Here is a 27,324-nt window from a genome sequence, read left to right as displayed (position 1 = left end):
TGTGCGGGACTTAGAACAGCACGTATTGAATATTTTCTCAAATATGTGCCCAACCCAGAATGTGTTAATCTTGAAGCACTGTGGATGGACATGTTGCATGGTTCAAGGGTCAAACTGCAATTGGCGGTGTTGCGCTTTCTAAAAATGAAATGTGAATTGTTAGGATGACTGACAATCATTCATTAAATTGCTATGGCAGGATTCGGTTTTCTAGGTTTCAAGCCGTATTAAGAAATGTAGCACAAAACATCATGGGTAAAGGAAAAGTTAAGTTATGTTTTTAAGCTTCAACTGTAAACATTTGTTGAAAAATAACCAAATGATAAAGTCGTTTAGACTTATTGAGATATGTAACTTGAAACATTTCGGGCAAAGAAAGTTATGTGGATGTTTTTAACGGCAAATTGCTTGATGAACAAAGTGTAATGATATTTTGAGGGCCTTATATATGCCTTATGTGTACTAGTTTTTAATCTATTGAAAATGTTTATGTAATTTTATCTGAGATTTCTATTTTTGTAAAGGTTACTGTGTAGCCAAAACAAATTAAAAAAAAAAAAGATATGCGCAATAAGCCTAGACAAAGAGCCTTGTTTTGATGGCTTTGCGGTATGCTGAGTGAGAGTCAATGGCTCTGATCTGGTGCGGGAGCATGTTCCAGAAGGTGGCGGCCATGTTGGGGAAGCTAGTGCCACCCGAACGCACTCTACGAGTTAGGGGAACCATGATTTGGTTCAAGTAAGCCAGTCTAGAAGGTCTAGATGGTGTGTGTCTGACGATAATGACAATGCTGGACATTAAGGATTTGCAAGGTCTTCCTCTTCTCCAACATTCTCGGTTACCGATCCAGAGAAAGAAAAAATAATTTTCAAAAATAACATAAAACACATAAAGAGCATTGTAGGGGGGGTACATAAATTCTGCTGATTTTACAAAACTTCAAATAACCAAGTTGAAATACTACAAACTAACCAGTATGTGGCAGGGTATCATCGCATGCAAATCGAAACAGATTCAAGCTACAAAATTAGAGAGCTCCTGAAAAAGAAAACATTTCCTAAAAATAGCAGCCAACCCCCTGAAAGTCGTCTGAAATCTACTTCTCACAGCTAATGCCATAACATCCAACATATCAAGGCTACTCTCATGCAGGTTTTTTTCACTACTTTCATTCGAAGTAGGGGAAAACATCAGAACTAGAGCCATGTGAGAATATGGGGTTTGTGATTATTTCCTAACTTTACATATGCCAAGCATGTGGTTTTTGGGGCAGGTAAGCAGGCCTGTTTCGTGGCCCCAGCGAGGCGGGCAGCTGCTTGGGGCACAATTGCCCCGGTCCCTGGAGCCTCTGGAGGGGATGAAATTCCCCAGTTTGTACATGTGACATTACAGAAGTCAAAGGCTCCCTCGGACCACTTTTGCGCCACTTGGGGTGGGGGCATAAGAACAAAAATTCAAATACTTCAGGTTCCCTTGCAGCTAAGACCTGCCCCTCCCATCACAAAGTCGGCAGGAAACTGCTAATTGTGGGCCATTAGTCACTGAATGGTTTCGTGCTGGCATTGTGATGTGAAGGGAGGTGCAGTGGGGTGTGGGCGTGCATTGTAGGCAGCTTGGCATCTCCCAAAATAATTAAAGCAGCGCTATTTATTTCATCCTGCTTCTTTTCCAAACTATACATCAAATCCTCTTTAAACCACTTCCATGGCACTGGTGATGAGTTACTTCATTATGCTGATAATAGTTTGACCAGTGTTGCTGAGTAAATATTCTTTAAGCCACGACCTGGTTTATTTATTTATTTATGCAATGTTTGTCAGGTGCATGGACATGGATAATTTATTTATGTGATGTTTGTCGGATACTTATTTCCAACAAACATTGCATTAATAAATATACTGCTACCTGACAAACATTGCATCAATAAATAAACTATCTGTGTCCATGTATCCTTATAACAAGTCAACAGTCAGACTTTACTGTATCAAAGCATACAATTCCCATTCAAAGATTTTTAAAGTGGTTGTTTATTGGGTTCAGGTGTCTCCTTGCCATTGCCTGTTTGGCTTAGTTTGCCTCCCAACTCCCTTTAGCATCTTGTGTTCTTTGCTGGTCGTATACTGCATCCTGTGCCATATTCATGGTCTCTTGGTGTGCCCAGTCCTCATTATCTGCAGCCTAAATGGGACTGGGGTATACAATTGTCTTGGGCACCAATGAAAAAGTGGCCCACCGTTGCAAATGGCAGAAATCACTTGCACGATTCACAGAAGCTAGAAAACCTTTCATACTGTTAATGTTGTCACCAGAAGTAAACAACAACACTGTATGCACATATCACTCTGTTGCCAGGTTATTCCTTTCAGAGGGTCCACGAACATTAGAGAGGTAGTAAGTTAAAGACGGGCAGCAGACATATTGTATCGATCAGAACCATTGTTGCCCAGGGAATTCAATATTATCTTCTAATGAGTGCTATTTCTTCTACAGATATTTCACATTAAATATTAGAAAAATCACATTTACAATCTGTAACAATAAGTACACAAGGCATACACTGCCTTCAGAGGTACTATGCTATTTTTCTCCTGTGCCCAAGCATCAGAAACAAGGCAATAATGTCTATTAAACGTATTTCTTTACCGCACTAGAACAGTGCTACAATCTATAGTTGCTGTTATAACTTTATTGTAAAGAGGGGCAATAACGCGCTCAGGACAATTTTTCCTGCAAAGTCACAAAAGGCGAAACCATGAATTAAGCAAGTACAATTTTGAAATCCACAAAGTCATTATTGAGTAACCTCCACAACAACTGAGTCAATGCTGGGATCACTAACAACGATTCCTTCATGCACCGCCTCCTACATAGAGAACCCGCGAGACCAAGACACCCACCACAACATGAAAAGTCAACAAAACATATACCATGCTTTTTGTTGTTCATGTCCATGGAAAGTTAAAGGCTCAAGAAGCAAGCATGCAGCGCGAGGCAGCTTCTGGCTGCTTGTAGAATCATAACTACTTCCAAAGTAAAGAAAAAAACTAAAAATCCTCCATGAACTAAAACAAATTCTGATCAGCCATTGGGCAAGGTTTCCTGAATCTCTTGAACACAAGCAGAAATTCCGAAAACACACGATGCTGGGTCCATACAACCAGTTTGAATCCCTAATGGGATCTTCCATGGAGTTAAATCGGACATGTTCTTGTTATGAGACAAACATCCAACGGGGGATGAAACGGAAATCCCTCAGAATTTTACAGTCCACACTCGTGTGCAGACTACTAGCCGTTCCGCTCAGTAGATCTCCCTCTCCCTTCAATTGGGCTTTCTGAATAGAAATGCCCCCAGGGTCCCTCCCAAAACAAAAGCATCATCTCTCTTCCTCTTGATGGAGAACCCTTCTGCTAGCTGATATAAAGCACAACTGTACCGAGTTTCTTCAATACCCGAGTTTCGGATTTTGCAAAGACAACCTTGTGGTCTATGCTCTAAAATTTGGTTCAGATTACTTGCTCTTTCTTGTACTAGAGGGTACTTTATGACCCATTTTCCAAGTCCGCCCACAAATCTTGCGAGAAAAGCTTTCTTTGGCAAATCTCACATATAAAGCAACTAACTTGTTCTCCCTGGTTCGAATTCTAGATACTGAGGCACAATCCCAGAAAGCTATCAGGTCTGTCTGATTGTTGGTACTATTGTGCTCCCAGTGACCACTGTAGGGGCTTCCTCCCGAACCTGGTTTGTGGGTTGCCCGAAAGTAGGATTCAATTACGTCCCTGCTCGCAATAACTGGAGCTTCTTCGCTGGTAATAAGCTCAACCTCCCTCAAACTGTGGATATTCTCGCTAATATGATAGTGCTACAGTCGATACAGAACAATCTCTTCCTGAGTGATTGACTTCATAACTTTCAGCCTGGGTAAGGTAACACTTGTAGCCTCCTGAACCTCAAGCCAACAGCTATACACAGTTAACACTCACTGTGTTGAAGCAAGTCCAAAATGATCCTTAGATTGCAAAGGGTGACCTAGAATGACAAAAGCAGTAGCATCTGCAAGTAGGCATAAGGAAGATACACAAATCGGAATTGAGAAGCTCCCAAAACACCATGCAGTCTACATCTTGCAATGCCCCCAAAATACCAGTACAACAATTTGAATATCATTTTTTTTTTATCAAATTCATTTCAGATATTCAGTCCATCCAAAGTGGAAATATATCTTTCTTGAGACCCCTTCTATGCAAAATAGACCTGCGTTATCTTGCCTTGGTTTAGTATCATAGAGCCAAGAAAGAAATGAAATTATCAGATTCTCGTGCAATTACCCCTCCTTCCCGTATCAATATTGTATTTCAATAGCGAAGGGGGATGGCTCTGCAAAGTAAGGCTGGGTCCACTTTTTAAAAATCTGCAGGATCCACTGGTATAAAATAACTAACCTCACACCTTGCCTTGTCCATCCTTTACCCCTACACTATTCCCAGGGAACAAAGAAGTGGCATTAAAGGAGTGTCTGCTGTACAACCACAAGATGTGCAGCTAGTTGCTCTACACCTCTGTCTACAAGTGCCCCTAAATTAAGCTTCATATAATGTTGCCTCTGCACTGGCACTCACCATATAAATCGTTGTCGTGGTTTCAACTATAGTGGGGTAAAAATGGCTTTGGTGTTGAAGACAACCTGCAATATCATGCTGTTTTTGGACCATACCAAAAATCCCTGCACTTCCAAAAAAGGCTAGACCTAACATTTACTTTTGAAAAAGTGATAATAAACTTGTAAATAGCACTTAATGTCATATTACGCTGGCTTTTAAACACTTAAATAATAGTGCTCATAACCCAATGTAATGGTAATTAATGGATCGACCTTGAAACGATAAAATGTTTAGTGGCCCCTGCAGGCTCTCGAACTTGCAATATAAAGGTTGGTTGATATCTTTGGAGAGTACTTAACCTGTGCGCTAACTTTCCAAACCAATAAGGTCGAAGGAACACTGCTTACAATGGCACTTGTAACATCATTTACTTCAAGCATCCATGGCTGTTTTAGGGGTTCAGAAGTCTCAAAATCAGTTGCTAAAAAATAAAAATGATTTTGCGACAGGATTCTGGTTGCATTAACGAATTTCAGTGCCAATAATGCGGTTGGTAAGAAGGTATTTTCCTCAAGATCAATTTTTATACCATTAGGAGGAGGACATTTTGCAAATATTTTCCATTCACTCTTGCAATTGTTACAGATACTAGTGCCAAGAGTCTAGACCAAAAAATATGGGAGATTGCCCACAACAGCCTTTGTTATCGTAAAGCAAAACTAAAAAACAGAAGTTAACGAAGGCAGCAGAATCCATTTTAGGGTCCTTGAAAACACCAGAATGGACCTTTCCACATCCTGCACCAGCAGTCGCTCATTCCAGCATCATGCACATCACTTAATTTCAGGAGTGCCCTGCATTACATAATTGTCTGCAGGCTCCACGGAGAAAGGCATTGCAGGCTGAGATTTGGAGGCCTACAATGCCTCTGTTCCTGCAGCATCCAGATGGGAGCAAGGTGTCAAAGACTGGAGGAAGCCATGCGGTCGACTAATTGAATGCTCCTTTTTTTGTCTGCCTATGTGGGCTGTAATGGAGGTGGGACTCGGGAAACTTTCAATCAACTTCCCTCCATCCTTCCTGCTACGTCAGGCCCACTGAGAGGAGTGAAGCAGAGGCACCAGTAAGCCTCCGATATTGGCATAGCCAGCTTGGACCTTAATGAAAATGCTTACACTGGCATTTGTGTGGCCAAATGCATAATGAAAATGATCTTGTGTATTGTCGACGACCTGGCATCTATTGGATGTTTTCATGTGCCAATAATTACAAGTTACTCACCGAAGTGACTAACGTATATGATTCTGTTGCTCCTCCATAGCCCATGCACAGAATGGCTGTCGAGGGTGGCTCCCCAACACCAGAGGGAGGAGTCCATCGTAACAGTATGAATGGCCTGCCCGCCATGAGGTTGGTGTCCTGCCTCCACCATTGGAGGGCCTGGTGTAGGTGTGGCGGTATGGACATCTGTGCTGACTGTGCCCCAGTCTCCTGGCTCCAAGAGGCTGAAAAATGCAGCTTTAGTCTCCTCATTTTGAGCCTCGTTACCGCCAGGAGACATGCAGCCATTATGCCCAACAGGTGCTGATACAACCAGGCCATGGTCACCGTTTTGCCGAGGAAGTGCCTGACAGCCACCATGATAGCAATAATTGTTTCCTCTGTGGGGAATATCGTTTGTCTTTCTCTAGCCTACAGGACACCCAAGAACACTAGGGTTTGTGTAGGCTGCAGCTGCAATTTCTGCAAGTTGATGGAGAACCCCAGGTCTTTATAGTGTGCTCATGAGCCTGTTTTCAGCATACCTGACCTGCCCTGGCGTGTCCGCTCTGACCAACCGGTTTTCGAGGTATGTATATACATGAAGGCCCTCCGACCTAAGTCTTATAAAAGCAAACACGCCAATTGTGTTAACTAGGTGCTTTTATTCAGTAATGTGAAGCACAGTAGCTTGAGACCCCCAACAGACCCAGGACCTCAGGTTCAACTGCTATAACTCAAGCAACAACAAACTCTCCAAGATTCAGTGTTCCATTTAGAACATGATGTCGCATGCCCGTTCCAGAATGAACATGGCAAAGTAAAACATGAAACACTAGTCATTTATACAACACATCCCCCTCCCCTATTTTACAAAAAAAATATTTCATGGACACACAAGTTTATTACTTTGAATAAACAAAAAGCAGGTGATCTCTTAATCTTCGCAACTCTGGACATGTTCCAGATTTGCCCACTTTCCAACCCCAGAGCATTTCTAAAAACCCGCACAACTTTCACAGGGTCCGTATACAGGGGCTCTCCTTTCTTCGAGAGTACAGCCTTTCTTATCCGAACCTAGTCTCCAACTCTAACCACCGATCTCTTTTTAGGATTTTTCTCATTGACTCTTTCCACCCAATTTCCTTTACCTACATCCATCCTTTTTTTTTTTACATCTTCCACAACTACATCTGTCTCTCTTCCCTTGCCCAGCCAAGCTGGAGCCACCAATGTATTAGCTTTTCGGCCCCTCATGAGTTCAAAAGGGCTCACACCTGTCTCAGAACCAGGAGCCATCCGCAACGCGTACAACCTTTCCCTCACAGCTACTCTCTTATCTAAACCACATGCGTTCGCTACACGGACAGCTTCCATAATACACCTATTGACGCTTTCGACCATACCATTTCCTTGTGGGTAATACAGGGGAGTCCTTTTGTGCCCAATCCCACATTTAACCAGATAATCTCTGAGCAACTGTCCAGTGAATTGGGGACCATCGTCTGTGAGGATACTACTAGGTAGACCCTCCCTTTCAAATACATTTTCAAGAAATTCTATAATGCGTTGACATGTAACTTCTCTCATGATCTTGAACTCCGTCCATCTTGAGAATGTGTCAACTAGGACAAGAATGAACTTTCCTCTACCCATCCCCATATCAACTGGACCCAAAACATCCATTGCTAAATCTTGCCACAGTCCCTAAGGTGTATTTGTCTTTCCCATGATTTAATGCAATCTGTGCATGCACCAACCACTTTTTCAATTTCGCGGTCGATACCTGGCCACCAGTAATCTGCTTTTATCACTTCTTTCGTTTTACATACCCCTATATGCCCTTGATGAGCAGATTCTATCAGCTTTTCCCTCAGGCACCCAGGTGCTACCAATTTGTCCCATCGGAACAATAGCCCCCCTTTCACTGACAATTCAATTCTTACTTCCCATAATGACTTTTCCTCCCTGGAAAGTAATCTTTTCTCCGGCCACTCATTTTCTACAAACATCATTATGCGTTTCCACATTTCATCTGATTCGAACACACAAATCCATTCTTGCTTTTGTATTTATACCCTCTGCAGTTACAAAAACCATGTCACTCTCACCACACACATTATTGCTGTCCTCACTTGCCCCATCCTCCAATTTCACCCTAGAGGCATAGTCTGCTTGCACGTTTTCCTTCCCTGCAACCACTTCTATAGTGAACTTGTGGCATTGTAATCTTGTAATCCAACCAGCAACTCTCCTTGATACCTTGTCAAGCCCTTGTCTTTCAAAAATTGCCTTGAGGGGCTTATGATCTGTTCTTAAAGTAAAATCCTGGCCCCACACAAAATTCTTCATTTTTTTGATGCCCCAATGGCACGCCAAGGCTTCCTTTTCCAGAACTGAATAATCGAGTTCTGGCCCTCTCAACATTCGGGATGCATGCATTACAACCACCTCTGAGCCATCCACATCCGGTTGCAACACCACTACTCCTATACCAGTATTACTAGCATCAACTGACAGAATAGTCCTTTTCCTTGTATCAAACATCAATAAGGGTTTGGCCATATCTAGTTTTCTTTTCATCTCTTCAAACTCTCTCTCACATTCCCTACTCCAATCGAAATCAACTCCTTTCCTTAACAATGCCCTTAAACTGGTTATACAGTCAGCATAATTCTCAATAAACCCACGATAAAATTAAATATTACCTAGAAATGACCTCAATTCAGCTTTATTCTTAGGTGATTTTGTCTTAAGAACGGAATCCACCAGATTCCTTTTTGGTTTAAGCCCATGCTCTGTTATTTCATGGCCTAGATATTCCACAGCCAGTGTCATAAAAACACATTTTTCACCTCGCAAAGTTATGCCTCTCTCCTTAAAAATATTGAGAACCTCATCCAGTCTCCCCTTCAATTGTTCTTCATCCTTTCCACATACGAGATCATCATCCTGAAAGCACCACACACCTTTGACATCTTTCAACAATTTGTCCATAACCTGTTAGAATACCGAATATGTCGATATTAAACCAAAAGGCATGCGCCGAAATTGATATATTCCCTCATAAGTAATGAAAGCAGTCAATTTGCGAGATTCAGCATCTAAATTGATTTGATGGTAGGCACTTGCCATATCAAGTTTGGCAAAAAATGTTGCACTTCCAATTCTACTTAACAACTCTCCCATGTTTGGAAGAGGGTGGCGATCCGCCACAACACACCGATTGAGTTCCCTTAGATTGATACACACTCTCAAATCTCCACTACTTTTCTTCACAACTACCACAGGAGAAATCCACTCTACTGCCTTGGCCGGCTCAATAATACCTTCTTTATCTAATTTCATCAGTTCCTCAAGCACAGCTTTTCGCATTGACAAAGGTAAAGGCCTAAGTTTCGATGCAACTGGTTTGCTTCCCTCTTTTACAACAATCTTGTGAACCATTGCTTTTAAGCATCCTACATTACTCTTGAATACTTCTGGATACTTAACAACTCATGTCTTCTGTGATTATTACTACACGATCCATGTGCATTGGCCACATTAAGTACTTGTTCCTCACTATTGGGATCTAACTTGATGCATAATCCTCTCTGTTCATTCCAACCCAGCAATGTTTCTCCCCTTTTTGTGACATAGATTTTTCCACGAGTCACTCTGCCCTTAAACTCGAACTTGGCATCACAACATCCCAATATTTCTATCTTATCACCATTATACCCACTCGGCATTTTATCAGAGGGCAGTAATTGTTCTATAGAACCAACGTCATTCTCAAACACCACACTGGACATTAACGTGATCTTTGAACAAGAGTCTGCCAACATCTTAACTAAGTGTCCATTCACTTTTATCCAGGCAGAGGGGTGTTCACATTCATCAGACCCCGAGCACTTTACCATATATCACCTTCCTCAGATGTTGCTCCGTCATATTCTTCAATAAGTGGAGTTCCTTTTCCACTACCAACCAGATAATTTTTGCAACAGTTCTCAAAATGTCCCCATTTCTTACAAATGCTGCAATTCACGTGCCTTCCTAGGTCATATGGGAGACGTGGACAAATGTCGAGCACTGCCACATCTGAAACACAGTCTGTCTTCCCTTTTTAAATGACCCTGGGGGCTACCTTTCTGGACGCGTCTATTTACCTGTTCACTACCCCCACCTTTGATTTGGGTAGCCTCATGACGTCTATCAGGTTTGAACTTTTGCTTTTTCTTTTCTTTCATGTAGGCTCCCTTCTTATCATTCACCTTCAGAACCGCAACAGTTGACTTATTTTCCTTAACCCCCAATTTGGCTACACACTGTAAGGTGTGCTCGATCCTTTTTGCAATGCCTATAACCTCCTCTAAATTAGGATCATCTTTCAACCAAATCTCCTCGCAAATTTTATCATTTGCACAATGTAACATAAACTGGTCCCTTATATGTTCATCTAGACTACCACCAAATTTACAATTAAGAGACAAGTGTCTTAGAGCCGTGATGTAATCTTCAACAGATCTCCATCATTTTGGAACCTCATGCCAAAATGATATCTTTCCAAGACGGTACTCGTTTTAGCTTCAAAATGTTTGTCCAACTTTAACAAAGCAATATCAAAATCGTTAGATCCCTCTTCCAAATCCAGTTGAGAAATGTCTGGGAGAGTGTCATATATTCTCTTACCTTCATATCCTAAAAAGTGCATCAGCATTGCCACCTTCCTCTCCATCTACATTCCATTGCCACAGGTAGCAATGTAAAAACCCCTTTTTCCAAGGTGCCCATTTAATATTGAGCGGGCCTGGAGTGGGCATGAACACTTGGGGACCCGGTACACCAGAAAGTGCCATATTATAACTTCAATCCGCAACACTGGGTATTAAATATGCATCTGGTGTCCCTCGTCCAGGACCAGAGCAGCAAACCAGTCAATAACTCCTCTTTCCCTGGGTGGGTGTCAGTTAGCCAAAACTGGAGTTACACTAATCAGTACACTAGGCTGCTGGAAATTTCTCACCTATTACTGTTCTCAGCAGCAATCCCAGGCCGCCTTCCCCGGAGGGCCCTAGGCGGGTTCAACACAACACTCGCTTCAACCTGCGAAGCAAGACTTCTATTCCGAAAGCAGAGTCTCCACCACGGAATTTGCCTGTCATCCGCACATGTGACCCACTTTCTTAAAACCGCGATCCAATGAAGGGCACATACGCGGTTCCTTCCACGATAACTGCCCGATTTCAGGATATGAGGTGGATCACGTGACGGGCGCACGCTTGGACACACACTGTGCCGCCGCCCCGCCTTAAATGCTGTGCGGACTCCCGGCAGTGAGGGACGGGTGCTCCTACGCGGAGACGTGCACAGAGGTGTTACAGCTCCAAGACGCCACAGCAGCGCCGCCACAAGATCCGATGAGACTTCTCAATTCGTCTCTCACCTCTCTTCGCTTGTCCGGCCGATGCAGCTTCTCTCGTCGGCACCAATCTGCACCTCAGCAGACCGAGTGCGCGGCTGGCAGGACAACACTAGCACTGGGTGCCAGTTCCTCTCCACGGCCTCACACGTGGTGAACGTCGTTACTTTCAGCCAGCTGGTGTTGGGGGTCTCGATGGGGAATATCGTCATAAAAGCAGGGCAGGCTTCACCGGAACATACATCCCATCCTCGTCGCCATTCTTATAAAAGCAAACACGCCAATTGTGTTAACTAGGTGCTTTTATTCAGTAATGTGAAGCACAGTAGCTTGAGACCCCCAACACATCCAGGATCTCAGGTTCAACTGCTATAACTCAAGCAACAACAAACTCTCCAAGATTCAGTGTTCCATTTAGAACATTATGTCGCATGCCCATTCCAGAATGAACACGGCAAAGTAAAACATGAAACACTAGTCATTTATACAACACTAAGCTGCGCAGCCACAGTGTTCATGAGCCCCGAGAATACCCTTGCTGGTGAGTTGACGTCAAACAGCAACACCTTGTACTGGAAGTGCACGCCCATGACCAGGAAACTGAGGAACGATCGATGAGACTGCCAAATTGGGACATGCAGGCATGCGTCCTTCAGATGCATGGAGCATGTCCAGTCTCCCCCACCCAGAGATTCCGCTATCAGAGCAGGCGTAACCATTTTGAACTTCTGCAAGGGCAGGTACATGTTTAAGAATGATAGATCTAGGACCACTCGCATGTCTGCCTGGTTCTTCATTTGGATAGCGAAGATGCAGGAGTAAAAGTCAAACCCCGGCTGTGGGATTGGGACCTCCTCAACCACTTCACTCGTGATGAGTGAGCATATCATCGCTAGGAGTGATGGTGTCCCGATGTGGGGGAGGGGTGTAGAGGCAGGGACAGAATGGGAAGTAGGAAGCCCTGAGAGACTACCGACACCACCCACGGGGACAAAACCAGTGTCCGCCAGGACTGACTGTGGAGGGCCAACCTACTCCCCACTGGAGTGCTGTGGATCTGAAGCATCTCATTATTGTTTCTTTGCTTCCGAGGCTGAGGACTAGGGGGGGGGACTGGAATAACCCCTTGTGCGCTGGCTTATGTTGCTTCCGCCAATGCTGACTGGGGGTTTGTTCTGGCTGCCTGGCTCAGCGGTCTTGGGAGTCCCCAAAAACCGCTGAAAGTTTGATATCAGTCCAGCCTGCCATTGCCCAAAACTCTCGGTTGCTGGCTTGGTGAGAATGGCCAGTGATTTGGCCGCCTGGAAGATACTTTTTCTTTTGTCTAACTCCTTGTCTGTGGTACAATGAAACAAGTCACCCCCCCTCTAAGGGGAAATCCAGAATTATTTCCTGAAATCTGGATTGAATCTAGTGGTCCTAAGCCAGGCCGTCCTTCTCATGTCCGTTGCTACACATATGGCTCTACTTGCTGTATCGATTTGAGCCACTGTGGCTTCCATGAGGTCTTGTGCCACTATCTCGGCCTCTGCCAAGCCGGCCTTGAGGGTTGGGATGTCCACATGGAAGTCGGCTATTTCACGCCAGTCTTTGATACGCTGTAGCCAAAATGGTGTTGGCATTTGCCTGCCTGAGGATAAGCCATTGGTTTGAGTAAAACTTCTTGACATAGGCCTCTAGGGCCTTTTAATCCTTGCCCAACAGAGCTGAGGTAGATGTGCTTGCCGATGACCCCTGTGGTTTGGGATACATGGACGTGGCTGTGATTACTGATGATAGGGGCTGAGGGTGAACGGACAAGGGAAGTGTGTTGCCCTCCACCTGCCTAAACTTCGCATCCAGTTTTTTGCTAACTGGTTGTGTGGAGTGTAGCTCAGTCCATCCGTTTTTAGCCAGGGCCTGCATATCCTGCTGCAGAGGTATACCGGATCTGGAATCTACGCAGTGGTGAAGTACTCAGCCAGGATCCCTGCTTCTGGCTGTACCTTCTGTGGCTGGGACGTGCCCAGCTGTTCCACCAGGCCAGCGATCCTGTCATGAAACGCTCTTGCCGAGGAAGGCATATCCTGTTCCTCTTAGTCGGTGTCTTGTTGATCTTGCACATCTGGAGGGTCTGTGGGGAACACCAGTGGTGTGTCCTTTGCCATGGGCAATGGAGTGGCCATCGGAGGCAGAAGCACAGCGTGGTGGGTAGTGAAGCCGGCTGAGGGAGTGGAACATTTCCACTGGGTGCCTGCGGCTGCACATGCACCAGCGCTGCCACTGGTTGCTGTGGAAGCATTCGAGGTAGCATGTCCTGGATGATGCCCTTCAAGATGCTACCCATCTGTGGGGACCGCATGAATGTTAAGAACTTATCAAAAAAGCGCTCCTCACAGGTTGGCTGAGAGCACTCCTGTACCGGTCCCAGCATAGGCATGGCCATGTAACTGTTGTCTGCCAGCGCTGTGCCGGTCTTGCGTAAATGAGGCCTCTGTGTAGCGCATCTACCCCGTATTGGTCTGGTCAGTGGTGGATTATGGGACCTGTGATGCAGACGCCGGTGACCAGTGCGTCCTACAAGCTGATTTCAGCTACTGGGGCTCGCTGGTTCAGTCTTCGTGTGCTACCCTTTTGTTCTCCCCTGCTACATGTGCTTCTGTGGCTGACATGGGCCTGGGTTCGACTTGTTTGCTCATACGCATAGGCCCGAGCCCTCAACTGCAACTCAGGCGTGTGCCTGGTAGTCCATTGATCCTTGGACATGCTGCCAGAAGTGCTGTCTGCGCTGCGTATAGGCGCCCCCTCAGGTGTAGATCTGGTGGCAGAGTAAAGCCTCTCGGGACATGTCCCGATAGTCGAGGCGCTTGGCTCCTTGTCACCAAGGCCGGGAGGGTCCTTGGATCCCTCAGCCGTTAGGCCCGTTTACTTGAGCCTCGGTAACTTTCTTGCAGGCGACAGGACCTACTTGGTTTCTCCCGCTGGCGGGCCTCCCTGGGAAGGATTTGTACTTGCAGGGTGCTTTGGAGAAATAAAATAGTCATCTTCTTTGTCTTCCTTCTGACATTCTCCTTAATGTGATCAGGTGGAGACCTTGCAAACGGGCACCTACTGAAGCCTGCTGCGGCTTACATATGCCGGGGACAGGCAGAGCACGCATGGACGGTGTGTCTGTAACAAAATGTATGTTAAAACCGTTTGAGAATAAAAAAGAAATTAGGGAAAAACGCGTGGAATTACAGGCCAAGAGCTTCAACCACGAGCGCTGGAAAAGTTGGTCCACTCCAGTCGACGCGAAAAAGAAGACTGAGGTGTGGGACCTGTGGGCGGGGTCAGGAAAGCGCATACTCCTGGGGCCACGACCCTGCGCATGTCTAAATTTAAAGGGAAAGACCATTTTTTCTGGAGAAAGGGATGCCCATACATACAGAATGGAAGAAAGGGGATGGGACATAGGAGTACTAGACGTTTTATATCAGACACCATTTGCATTCATGACGCAATAAGCATCAGTTGCTGCAAACTGCTTCCACTGCCACTGCGGTCACCTTGAAAAGAACGAGTTGCTTACCCCTGGTTACGTTCTTTCGATTGGATGTTCCTTCCATGTGGATGTTCCTTCCACGTATTCCTCATCTTATAATAATCATCCATCCAGCTGCAGCTGCTTCGAACATTTTATTTGACAGGGGGCGCTGTGTGGCGTCTTGACGAGTTGATGTCCCTCGAGGGCCTCTGTTCCACCGTCAACGTCATCATCAGTATAAAGAGCGCACGTAGCGCCCGTTGGCTTCAGTTCTGTTTTTCCCTCTCTTTAGAGGAATTACCAGGCGTACCATAGACTGTAGGCTCCAAGAAAGCAGAAAGTGTAAAGACATGTAATTTTACGGCGGGGTAGGCTGGGAGAGGTGATGAGGAATACATGGGAGGAACATACAATCAAAAGAATGTTACCCAGGTAAGTAACTTGTTCTTCAAATGGATTATCTCCTGTCACGCATTCCGCATCTTATGATGGACTCCTAAAGCAGTCATAATTTGGTGATGGGAGTGCAAATTATATTTTGTCTCAATTGTTATCATGGACTGAATGAAAGACTGCTTTTCCAAATAGTCTTTCTTGACTGGAAAATCAAGGCAGTAATGTTTCACAAACGTGTCAACAGACAACCAAGTGGCTGCTGCCTAAATGTCTGGGTGGAACACCTCTCTGAAGAGCAACAGAGATTGCCATGCCGCTTGGGGAATGTGCTCTCAATCCTTCCGGCGGGTCTTTGCCCACTAAACTGTAGCATTCCCCCAATAGCCAGGATGATCCATCTGGATAGGGCCTGTTAGCTAAATCCAATGTAGGTCCGGTATAGCCAATGATTAATTGGTCATTTTGATGAAATGTAGCCATTCCTGATATAAAAACAGAGAGCTCTTTTTGAGTCCAGCCTATGTAATCTTTCCTCCTCCTTTCCAGGATGAGTATGTGGATAGAAAGTTGGTAAAATGGTCTTTTGCAACAAGTGGAAGTCGAAGACTACCTTAGGTAGAGAAGAAGGCTTCACACTGAGAACAACCTTGTCTTTATGGACAACAGTATGTAGGGGTTTACCCTACAGACTGACGTTATTGCCATTAGCAAAACAGTTTTCAAGGGTTACAGCCTTAATGGGCATGAGTGTATTGGCTCAAAAGGAATGCATTTTAGAAGTTGTAACAACAGGTTAAGATCCCATATAGGGACTTTGAACAGAACTGGTGGAAATACGTTAGTAAGACCCTTTAGGAATTGAGCAATCAGAGGGATTTTAAAATATGAATCCTCCTCTGACGAGTGCTTGAAAATAGATAGCGCTGCCAGGTAACCTTTAATTGTTGCAATCTGGAGCCCCAGATTCACCAAATGTAAAAAAGAAGAATGCACCCTAGGTGTATCGCATAGAAAGGGATCCACATTCTTATCCTTGCACCAACTGCTGAACTTGTTCCAACGGCAGCAGTATGAAGATTTTGTTTCTGGTCTTCTGTTTGAAAGAAAAATCTCCATTACGTCATCCGTTATGTCCCAATCCTTGTACCTCAGCCTCTCAGAAACCATGCGTGAACACTGTGTCTTGACCTCTGCATGGAGAACCAGACCTTGCTCTAGCGAGAGAAGGTCCTCTCTTTGTGGCAGATTGATATGTCCAGAAGGTCCGGATACCATGTCCTCCTATTCCAATACGGGAAAATTAGGATCATGGATCTCCCGAACTTTCTCAACCTCCTGATCACATGAGGAATAACTGGGACTGGAGGAATCACGTACAAGAATAGAAACTCCCAGTCCACTACGAATGAATTCCCTAGAGCTCCTCTTGGAGGAAATTCCCTGGAGCAAAACAGTTTGTACTTCCAGTTGACACTGGGTGCAAACAGATCCACTTGAGGGGTTCCCCACAGGGTGAAGATCTCTTGAAGGACTTCCTGAGCTAGTTCCCACTCGTGGGAGACCTCTGCCTGTTCAGAGCATCCGCCGGCGTGTTCTCCTCTCCGACTAGGTGAACTGCCGATAGAGTGATTCCTTCTTGAATTGTCCAGAACCAGAGCTGCATTGCTTTGCTGCACAATGGCAGTGAGCCTACACCTTCCTCTCTTGTTGAGGGAGTACATGGCCACTGTGTTGTCTGTCATGATCAGGACATTCTTAACCCGTACAGATGGCAGACTGGCCTTCAGCGGTAGTCCGATTGCCCCCAGCTCCAAAAGGTTGATGTGTAGTTTGGACTCCGATGGATACCAATGACCACTGATTGTCAGCTCGTTGGCATGGGCTTCCCACCCCGTGAGTGAGGCGTCCGTCACCACAGTTATCTCTGGCCATGGCTGCCAAAAAGATTCTGCCCCGAGAATGTTGTCCTTGCAATCCCACCACAAAAGGTCCCGATCGTCTCTGCTTGGAACTTGCAGGTGGTGTGACATTCTGCCTGAGAATTGGGACCATTGAGTCCTGAGAGCCCATTGGACGATCTCATTCTCAGGTGAGCCTCTGGCCCCAGGAAAATGCAGGATGCCATGAGACGGATCGACCTCAAAAAAACAAAGGCCGGAAGATGCCGGGCACTCTTGGAATTTGGTGACCATATGCAGAATATGTTGAGCTCTCACATCGGGTGTTAAGGCTTTCCCAGAGGAAGCATCCAGGACGACTCCAATAAATTGGGACTTCTTGTAATTGAGAAAGACGCCCAGTTTGTGGCGAGAGTGGCAGGTTACGTTGAGATGTTCCCGGGCTTGTTCGGGTGAATGGAGCCCGACCAGCCAATCGTCCAGGTAGGGGTAGACGTGAATCCCCTCTCTCCTGAGACTCGCTGCCACCATAGCCATTCATTTGGTGAAAACCCTTGGGGCGGATGTCAGCCAGAATGGCAGAACTCAAAATGATAATGAGAACCGCCAACTGCAAACCTCAGGTACTTTCTGTGCTCGTGATGGATAGGCACATTAAAGTAAACATTCTGAAGGTCCAATGACACCATCCAGTCTTGGATTTGGAGAGCCTGAAGGTTCTGGGAAAGGGTGACCATCTTGAACTTGTCCTTCCTGAGGAACTTGTTCAAGTTTCTTCAGTCCAAGATGGGTCTCAATCCTCCGTCCGTTTTTGGTATTAGAAAATACAGGGAGTACAAACCCTTGTTCCTCTCCGCCAAAGGTTCTATAGCACCTTTCTCTAGCAGGGTCAAAATGTCCTCCACAAGGAGGGGATACAGAACTTTGAAAGGGTTGCTCACCGGTGGATGATCTGGAGGACATTTTTGCAAAGGTAGGCAATAACCTTGGGCTACGGTTTCTAGTGCCCAAGCATCCAGAGTAATGCCCTGCCATTCTTTCAGATGCTGAGAAAGTCTGCCTCCCATCGAGGTTTGTGAGTCAAGGCCTCAAGAGTGGTTTTGAGGGGGATGAAGCAGCAGCTGAGGGTAGAGCTGCCGCTGCTTGGGTTGAATTAGCACCTCTCCCTTGTCCACCACAAGGGAATCTTCTCTGACTTCTTTGACTGGCTTCTCCTCTTCCAACTGAGGAGTAGAATCAAAAGAACTTACCCCCTCCAAGATGATGAACCGGAGTAGGAGTGTTAACGCTGTCTAATGGCGATACTAAGATTTGCTGCTGCTTTCGAGGTCTGCAGCTTTTCCAAACTTTCATCAGCCTTACTGCCAAACAGCCTTCAGCTGTCAAAGGGCATATTGAGGAGTCTAGACTGCACATCTAGTGCAAATCCAGACTTTCCCAACCACGCAAATCTGCACAACACGGTGCTAGTTGCCATGGATCGGCTGATGTCTGCAGTATCCAGACCTGACTGTAGACATTCAAACATTGCCTCCTTACCATGCTTGATGATAGTCAGGAAGCGGTCTCTTTGTTCACCTTCCGGGATGGGGTCAGCCACCATAGCTACGCAGTCCCACAGGGTAAACATAAACTTTGACAAAGCACAGGTTCTGTTAGTTGATTTTAAAGCCATACTACCAGCAGTAAATATTATTCTCGCCCAGGCATCCAGTCTCTTATCATCGGTATCGGGAGGGATAAAGGGGTATGCTGATTGCTTGGTAGATGTAGCAGCTTGAACCACCAAACTTTCTGATGTTGGTGTGTTTTGTACTCTGGGTCACTGCTGTATGGCTTATATTTATTTGCAACATTTTTATTTACTGCAGGTACAATGCTCTACTACTATGAAGAGGGTTTGCTCCTGTCAGAGGCTGGCGGGATGGTGTTGGAGCAGCTTTGGCCTCAGTAACTAGAATCCTATGGTTGGCACCAAGAGATTTGAGGTTTAAGAACCAGGGTTATGATTTTTGCACCATTGTTTCTCTAGGGATGTAACTGAGCATTTGCTGAAGAGCCTGGGGGTAGCAAGGGACAAATGGTTTGGTCTTAGGGTGGATGGTTTGGTCTTAGTATGTCTGTTGTTGAGGGGGCATGAGTATCCACCAGTTTTCAAAGCAGAGTTCTTGATCAATTCTAGGAGGAGCAAGGCATTCCCTGTGATGGGGCGGCAGAGGGTGGATGGAAGGAGTCTTGCAAAATGTGCTTGTAGCTCAGAGTGGGAAGGTTTTGAATGAACAGTGTTGAGTGAGAGGGTGTTTCGCTTGACCTTTTTGGGCCATGGTGAAGTGGGTGATAGACAGTGGAATGGCATCATGGTAAAATCTGTCGAGTTGGATCGGGTGTGGTCAGGTGATGAGGGAGGATGATGTAAAGACTAGGTCTAGGGTGCAGCTTTTGTTGTAAATGGGGGCTTGGAGCAAAATTAGCTTAATGTCCACAGATATAGTCCATGAGAAAGGAGCGCTTCCACTGTGGTTGTCGGTGGGAGACTCAGGGACGTTAACATCTCTGACAAAGACAGTACGTTGGAGAAGTCTTCAATAGAAGAGTGACTCCTGTGAGGTGGTCTGTAGATGAGGTGGAAGGTGATTGGTTACTTGGTCGATAAAGGGAATGGGAAGGATGGCGATTCGAACAACCTTTTCTGCGTAGAGGGGATGATGGAGCATGGCCAATTGCTCATTTGGATGATGGCCACTCTGCCTCCTGTTATTACGGCCAGGCATTTTGTTGAATGCATTAGACCACGGGGGTTAAAAACACATGGGGGTTGGGAGAGAATGGGGTAAACCATGTTTCAGTGAAGAAGAGGGCATCAAGGCTGTTGTACGAGATGCTGTCCATGGTTTCTGTGGCAGGAGCAACTGCCAAATGTGGGCTTGTGGGGTATATGTGAGATTGTGGGTGTTGGATGGGGCAAAGCAATATTGATGGGGTTGGCTAAGGTAGCTTGGAGGGGCTGCCCAGGGACTGGCAGTTTGCCCCATAGCTAGGGTGGGGATGGGCTGTAGAGGGTGGAGGCATGTGGTGATGTCTTTTGCAGAGTAATTGTGTAGTGACTACTTTTGAGTCAAAATGCAAGATAGCGGGTCCTTCCCATGGCACGATCAGGCACAAACAGGTGAGGTCTTTGTCCATCCTTTTGTGAGAATGCCAACGATGAGGAAGCCTAAGGAGCACTGATGATATTGGTGGTGGGTGGAGAGCTGAGTGGCCAGTCCAGGTCACATGACCAGCAGCAGCCTCAATGCGGTCTATGTCTACCTTATCCATGTTAGTTCCCAACACCTTCCCCAGACTGTGTTAATCCTCCCTGACGTCCAAAATCATCCTCTCCCCCCCATGCTCGTTCCTGTGATGCACCACCCCACATCCTCCCCTCCAGCATATGTGTTTTCTGATTTGCCTGCACGAAAACCAGTGGAATTCTCACAGTAACAGGAAAACGATCTGGTGCCCCAACTATACATTTCGTCCTCTTTCAGTACCCCCTCCTCTTTCAGTACCCCCTCCCATACCCAGATATGAAACCATTCAGGTCATGCCTACAAACAACATTTCAGCACTTTTTTTTACCATGTTCCCATGGGATTAGAGCACAGGTTGCTTGTTTTGCGCACACACACAAAAAAATAGTTACGTTTCAGTTCTGAAAAGCCTCATTGCTGCAATGCACCATGGCTGACATTTACACATTTTAGGGAATATTGACTTAAAAAAGAAATGCTGGGCATTTTTAAACCAAACCAAAAAAATGAATATTTGCAACTTTCTGCGCCCAACTTGCTCCTTATTTGGCACAAATCTATTAACTTTTAAACGGTTCGATGAATTTGCCTCATAATTTCAAGTTTTTATTGGAATGATTCCTTTCAATACAAGCCTGGCAGAGAGCTAATTTTAGACATCCAGGCACGATTCAGATGTAAAGTTAGTGTGATCTGAACATGTGCAATGAACCTATGCTTGGTACATAGCTTGGAGGATAAGATTATCATCCTAGACCAGTCTAAACAAATACACATGCCTAGAACAGATCTGCACAAAGTAGGAGTTCTAATAACAATAAAGTATTTATCACTTACGTAACTGGGCCATGGCAGTTGCTTTGAATATGTTCAAGCACTCTTGCTGTTACAACTTCTTTACAGAGGTAATGGTGGGCATCTGCTGTTAATCTGTAATATCCATCAATTAATGATACAAATGACAGAGCTTCTCTCAGCGAACAGAATTCAACTTCCTGTAAAATAAAAGTAGGTAAAATACCATAAACCAAGATACTAAAATGATGCATGCTATCATAGGCTGCGCAGGACCACCTAACGACCGGACTTCAGTGTGGGCGTACTAGAAATGAATACATAGACTATCATTATATGTTTGGGAAGTGAAAACCAACATCCGCTGCTCTACTGCAGTCATTGATACTGCTTCATTGGCTTCGTAAACTGTCAAATTTCCTACCTAGGTCACAAAAGCAAACATCTGCCTGCTTTGCAATGGGTACTGCCATGAAAAGCTTCATTTTAACCAATACTATGAACATCAACAGAGACAGGGCAAAATAGCAACGATGTAATCATAATTTACAGTGTGTGTGGATGCATCTTTTTAGCTGCAATACAAATAGGTACAGCATGGACACCTCTTTCAACAATCTATAATGGATCACAGAAGCCCTAAACACCATAGCACCGATAAATGTCTTCACACTCTCCCAAAAGAAGTTGGCCCCAAGATGGTTTACTCCCCAACTCAGTTTTGAGGAAAACAAACCAGAAATTCTAGCAAGCAAAGGGAAACAAACAAGACAAAATTGCGTACGAAAATCATAAGGCTGTGCAAAGCAGAAATCCTCAAAACAAACAAAATACACAATGACAAAAGAAACTGGAAAGCAAGAAATATAAAAGATGTTCGACATCCATAACGAGATGAGAAACACAACATCATGCAATAATGTCCCGACTCACTCGCAGAAACTTTGTGATGACCTCTCAAGTCACATTAAAAACCAAGTGATAAACATCCGGCAAATAATTAACCCTATGCTCAACGAGATGATCAACAAAAACACCACTAATGCATCCCCCTGAAGCAACCACAATGCTGACCTGTTTGGCAGAAACTTTCTCAGAATACTCTGCTAAACTGGTGAAGGAAAGTAACAAAGCTAGCTCCCCTGCAGACCATGGCACACCAGGCATCTACAAGAACATCCTCAGCCAAGCAACACCTGCATAATATTTCTGCAAGCTCATGAAACACTCATTGGAAACAAGAACCAGAAGTGTCAAATCCACCTACATTAAACCCATTTTCCAAGATTCCTCTTTGACCTTTCCTCTGTTTTTGACACGGTCAATCACGCCATCCTGATCAATCGACTCCGTGAGAACCTGAGCATCACAGATCAGGTCCTGGAGTGGTTGTCCTCCTTCCTGCTGGACCGACCATCCCAGGTACAACTTGGGTCCTTTCTCTCCAGCACCTCTCTCTCCACGTGTGGCGTTCCCCAGGGCTCTATACTCTCACCATGGCTCTTCTACTTCGCACCTTTGGCACACCTGATATCTACCTTCTCTTCTAACTTTCAGTGTTATGCGGATGACACTCGGCTCACTTCCAGGCTCCCCTCAAACTCCTCTCCACTCTTGCTCATTCCTGATTGTCTATCCGCGATTCAAGAGTGGTGCGCCTCCCAACAATTTCTGCCTTAATGCCTGTAAGACAGATCCTTCTCATTGGGACCCCTGCACCCGCTTTACCTCTGGCAGTCTGCCTTGAGCCCTCTTCCTTCGCTTTCCTGTGAGGCAAAAAACCTTGGTGTCACCTTTGGCTCCACTACCAGCTGCACCTCCTGAGAGGTATTCTTCCCCTTCTCACTTTCCCCCAAAAGCTCACTGTCTCCACCGCCCTGGTTTTCTCTAGGCTGGACTACTGCAGCTGCCTCTTTCTCTACCTGCCTTCCTCTGCTCTCCACCCTCTGCAACTTATCCAGAACAGGATAGCGAGACACAACCTTGGCCTCAATCCCAGGGACCGTATGCATCCACAGGGATGTCATTAAGGGGTTGCAGCTGGGATTTTTCTTGCGATCCCTAAAGAAAAATGTAAACTTCTTTTTTTTAACTGGCTGGGGTCAGTGCCATGTGGCTCTTTCTTTCTGGAGTGGCTGGCTTTCTTGTTCAGGTATCTTTAAAAAACCAGAGGCTTACACAAGTCTAACACTTCGAGCAGTGACCCCAAATAAGAAAGAATAGGAAAAACAAATAATTTGTCTTTCTGGAATTCTGTACAATAATTGCTAGACTCATTCAAGGTTTATTTCAGGCACACTTTAAGGGGTGAGTCACTGACTTAGTCTGTTCTTAAACACCTCAAAGTTACAATGCAGACAAAAACGTCCAAAAGGCATTTAGAATAGAATAAGCATTCAATACGGACTATGTATTTTGATATTCGCAAGTTGCAGTTATAGCATGTTTTCATCTGACATTGTCTGTTACATTCATCACAGGACATTCCATCTCAGTGTCGTCGGTCACTTGACAAAATCTGTGTGCTTAAAAGCTTGTGTACAGTGTAGAAATGTTTGACCATAGCACATAAATTTGCCCTTGATTTCATTGTGCCACAATTAATGCTTTGTTGTAATGTGTATCTTTCCAATCTCCATGGCATGCTGTTCAGGATGTTTGCTTGAATGTATGAGGTAACGAGTGCCCAGAGTACGGGATATCATATGAGTGCGCCGTTTTCCCTGCACTACTCTCAATTCTTTAATAAACAGTTATGTACCCTCCCAATAATATGTAGTTTGACAACCTCTGAAGGCTGAAAAGTGGATCCAGGCATGCTTCACATGTGGCCAACTTTGCACCAGACCAGCAGATGAAATGGCCTCCTGTTAAATCTCAGTTACCAGTTTAATGGTATCCAGTACAGAGTGTAATTTGCTTTCTGACTTTGAGAACATTCAGACATGTAATTGCTCATTTTAGTATAGCCGGTAAGATAGCTTAGCCGGTAAGATAGCTCAGTGGATGTGTGTGTGATTTGTGTGTGATTTGCAAGTCCGAATCCCGGCAAGGCCAACTCAGCCTTTCATATTTCTGAGGTCAATAAATGAGTACCAACACAGGTTGGGTGATATTGAATGTATATTTGTTCTATATAAACCCTTAAGTGTAAGTGCCATATACTAACGCATCATTATCATTTGGCCTTGGAAGTCTACTTGCATTCACAGTAATTTGGTAATATGGTCCTGTACACACTGAAATTAATGATTCATATGGTGATCCACTCTTGTATGAAATGTATATCACATTACAGTGATATCGTAACCATATTTTTCGCAGTGTACTTCGGAACAATGTTATGTGATACCACGTCCTGTTTTGTGAAGGGGTGAAAGGGCATGTTCCACAGCTTTCCGTGATGTCACTGCGGGGTTGGGTCAAATGACATCCCTTCCTGCGATAGCATCAGAGGTCAAGCGTCGTTTGATGTCATTTCCGCTACCCCTGGTGGCTACAGCCCTGAAATCTCTACACTGGCTCCCAGTGGCTGCACGGACCAAGTTCAAGAACCTCTGCATAGTCCACAAGGCTTTCTGGAGCCAGGGCCCGCACTACATCCAAAGCTCTCTTCCAAAATACCTTCCTTCTCGAGCTCTTTGCTCGGAACTCTCTGAGGGTCAGATGCTTCTCCAGGCAGAGAGTGGGGGGTAGATCTCTCCTCTGCAGGCGCCTCCCTCTGGAATGGCCTCCCTGCCCCTCTCGAACTTGAGCCTGACCACCTGAGCTCGAAACCTTCATTTTCTCTGACGATTTCTCTCTCTCTCCCTCCCCTGCTGACCTACCTGTTAGCTGTTGCCCGTTACCCTCAGAGTCTCACTGCGTACCAGGCTGCCCCGATCAGTTTCCCGGCACTGCCTCTGGGCCACTGTACACTTAGGGGATTTGACAGCAACCTCTACAACCGGCACTTCCCTGGCCGTACTCATTCAGAGCAATGCTACCCTGACAGCACTTCGCCCTCCATCTTCCCAGCACCTCTCCCTCCCCTGCACTTCGCGTTGTCACACATGCACAATCTGAATGTCACAAGGCCTAGAAAGATCGCTTGTCTTCCCTATGCCCATTCCTTGTCTTGTTGCACCTTGAAACACTTGTGTATAGGCGCGTTCTAAATGACATATCACATTCCACAGGAACACAGACAATCCCACCAAGTACCAGCCAATATCAAGCATCCCTTGCCCAGCCAAACGCCCAGAAACGTACATATATGGACAAATCTAACACGCCGATACTAACTCCACTGGACCAAGCACAAGTCAGATTCTTTAAAAGACTAGGTCAAAATCGTGAACTAAGGAACCCATTTTATTTTACATTTTAAAGTATTAGATGCAAACATTTTAAAAACCTGATTATTTCTTTAAATGTGGAAATCGAGAATATCGACAATTTGTAGGTGTCTGTAACGTTGAACGATTCTCACAAAATGTCATTATATTTAGCTGTGTTATAGGGTGCCTAAGTAATTAGATTTCCAGAATAACCCTAAAGAAATCTCTAATATAGGCAATTTCAATACCTAGCACTATCGCTAACTTTGGTTGCTATATGTAATATTTCGTTAACTATGTAGAGCCAAAAGGGAAAAATTGGAAATCCACCACCAAGCAGGGTGACTGGGTATACCGCCTCGAGTGTTACTATTTGATGTATACATTTGCCAGCAATTCATTAGGTCTACCCAATGAGAGCCCCTTTGCTCCCAATCGCCTTATATATCATGGTTTGCATTTCATCTATTCGGGAGACATCATGGCAGTAGCAATTTATATCTCACGCTAAAATAATCGTATCCAATCTGGTTTGATGAGCAACAACATGACCGGTGCTGCGCTACAATGCAAACCCATTTTTTTTTTAAACTGAAAAATACCAGTACATTTACTGAATATTTGTTTTTGTGGGGTTGCAACTTGCGTACACATGCATACAAATAAAATGCATGACTTATCAAACGACAACTAAGAGGAGGCAATGTCATCACACATCTAAAACTCAGAAGAGAGATTAAAGTCATCTAAACTTGGCCCTCATCTAGCATGAAATGCTCAGACAGACCTGGCTTTTCAGCTCCGATCCCATTGCCTTCAGGTTCTATTAGACCTCGGCTGAGGGTACTACATAACATAGACAGTTGCAAAGTATGCAACCAGAAAACCTTGGCTCACAGCCCGGCTTCCGCACTTGACCTATGATCCTTGGTAAATAATGCCAAAATTGAGATAACCTAGTAGTAATTCTGTTAAGTGTGTGCCACAAAAGATAAACCTCACTCCTACCTGCATTAATAGACTTTTGCTCTGTATATTATATTTATATTGATGGCTTTCAAAGCACTTGCCAAACGGTGAATTGGACCACAGCTTGATCATAGCACAACCTCTTGCAAGCCATGTTTCTTTCCTAACAGAAAAGTGAAATAAATGATAGCACAATGCTTAGCGAGCAAGGAGGCTTGCCGGAAAAGGGAATTATTCTGTATAACAAGTTCACCAGCACAATTTATTTTACTCCACCACGGCACTGGCGTAGGAGCTGTGGCCATACAGTTGCCACTTATTGCCCTGATCGGGAGTAGGGTGGTTGTGGGATCACTTATCTTGGGCGTGGGGGATGCTGGACAACTGCTACACTTAGTGTTTCTTCTTTCTGTCCCACAAACCAGGACACTATTGCTCCAATATGGGTGGTTTTCTGGGTGTCATGCGAAAGTACCCTAGGGTTTCAGACAGCAAGCTGCTCTGTTTCTCTATGTCCCTTGAAGTTCTCTGCCACCTAATCCTCAGACAGGAGAGCCCGAGTCAAGTGGAGCATACTCATGTTATCAGCCACAGAAGGAACAAATGCGTTGCCAGCTCAGTCCCGATGTAACTTGTGATCTGCAGCTTACACATATCTTTGCAGCAATTGCAACAAACAACTGAAGTACCTTACAAATATAAAAATGGTCTATTGCTTGGGTTTGACTACAAAAATGATAGGTGAAAAATAGGGTTTGAAATGCAATTCTGCAATAAAAGATTAAACTAAATCGAAAAGCGATGGATGCCGTTCTTTGAATTAATCATAACAGCTACCATCACACTGGGCAGCTTTCAACGCCATTCGTTTAACCATT

General features: G+C 44.9%; 1 protein-coding gene across 4 annotated transcripts in view; it reads right to left on the bottom strand.

Annotated features, from left to right (window-relative positions):
* The window catches only part of JAK2 (Janus kinase 2), a 1,999,562-nt gene that overhangs the window by 935,494 nt on the left and 1,036,744 nt on the right, over positions 1–27,324 (bottom strand). For all 4 annotated transcript variants that reach the window (XM_069626008.1, XM_069626007.1, XM_069626009.1 and 1 more), the window contains one exon: positions 21,201–21,358. In XM_069626008.1, coding sequence (XP_069482109.1) covers positions 21,201–21,358 — 158 coding nt within the window. The remainder of the gene's footprint in view (positions 1–21,200; positions 21,359–27,324) is intronic.

Source organism: Ambystoma mexicanum, chromosome 6p (assembly GCF_040938575.1).
Source record: "Ambystoma mexicanum isolate Mex_15411 chromosome 6p, UKY_AmexF1_1, whole genome shotgun sequence".
NCBI classification, from domain to species: Eukaryota; Metazoa; Chordata; class Amphibia; order Caudata; family Ambystomatidae; genus Ambystoma; species Ambystoma mexicanum.
The sequence above is the reverse complement of the archived record's forward strand: the minus strand, read 5'-3'. Positions and strand labels throughout refer to the sequence as shown.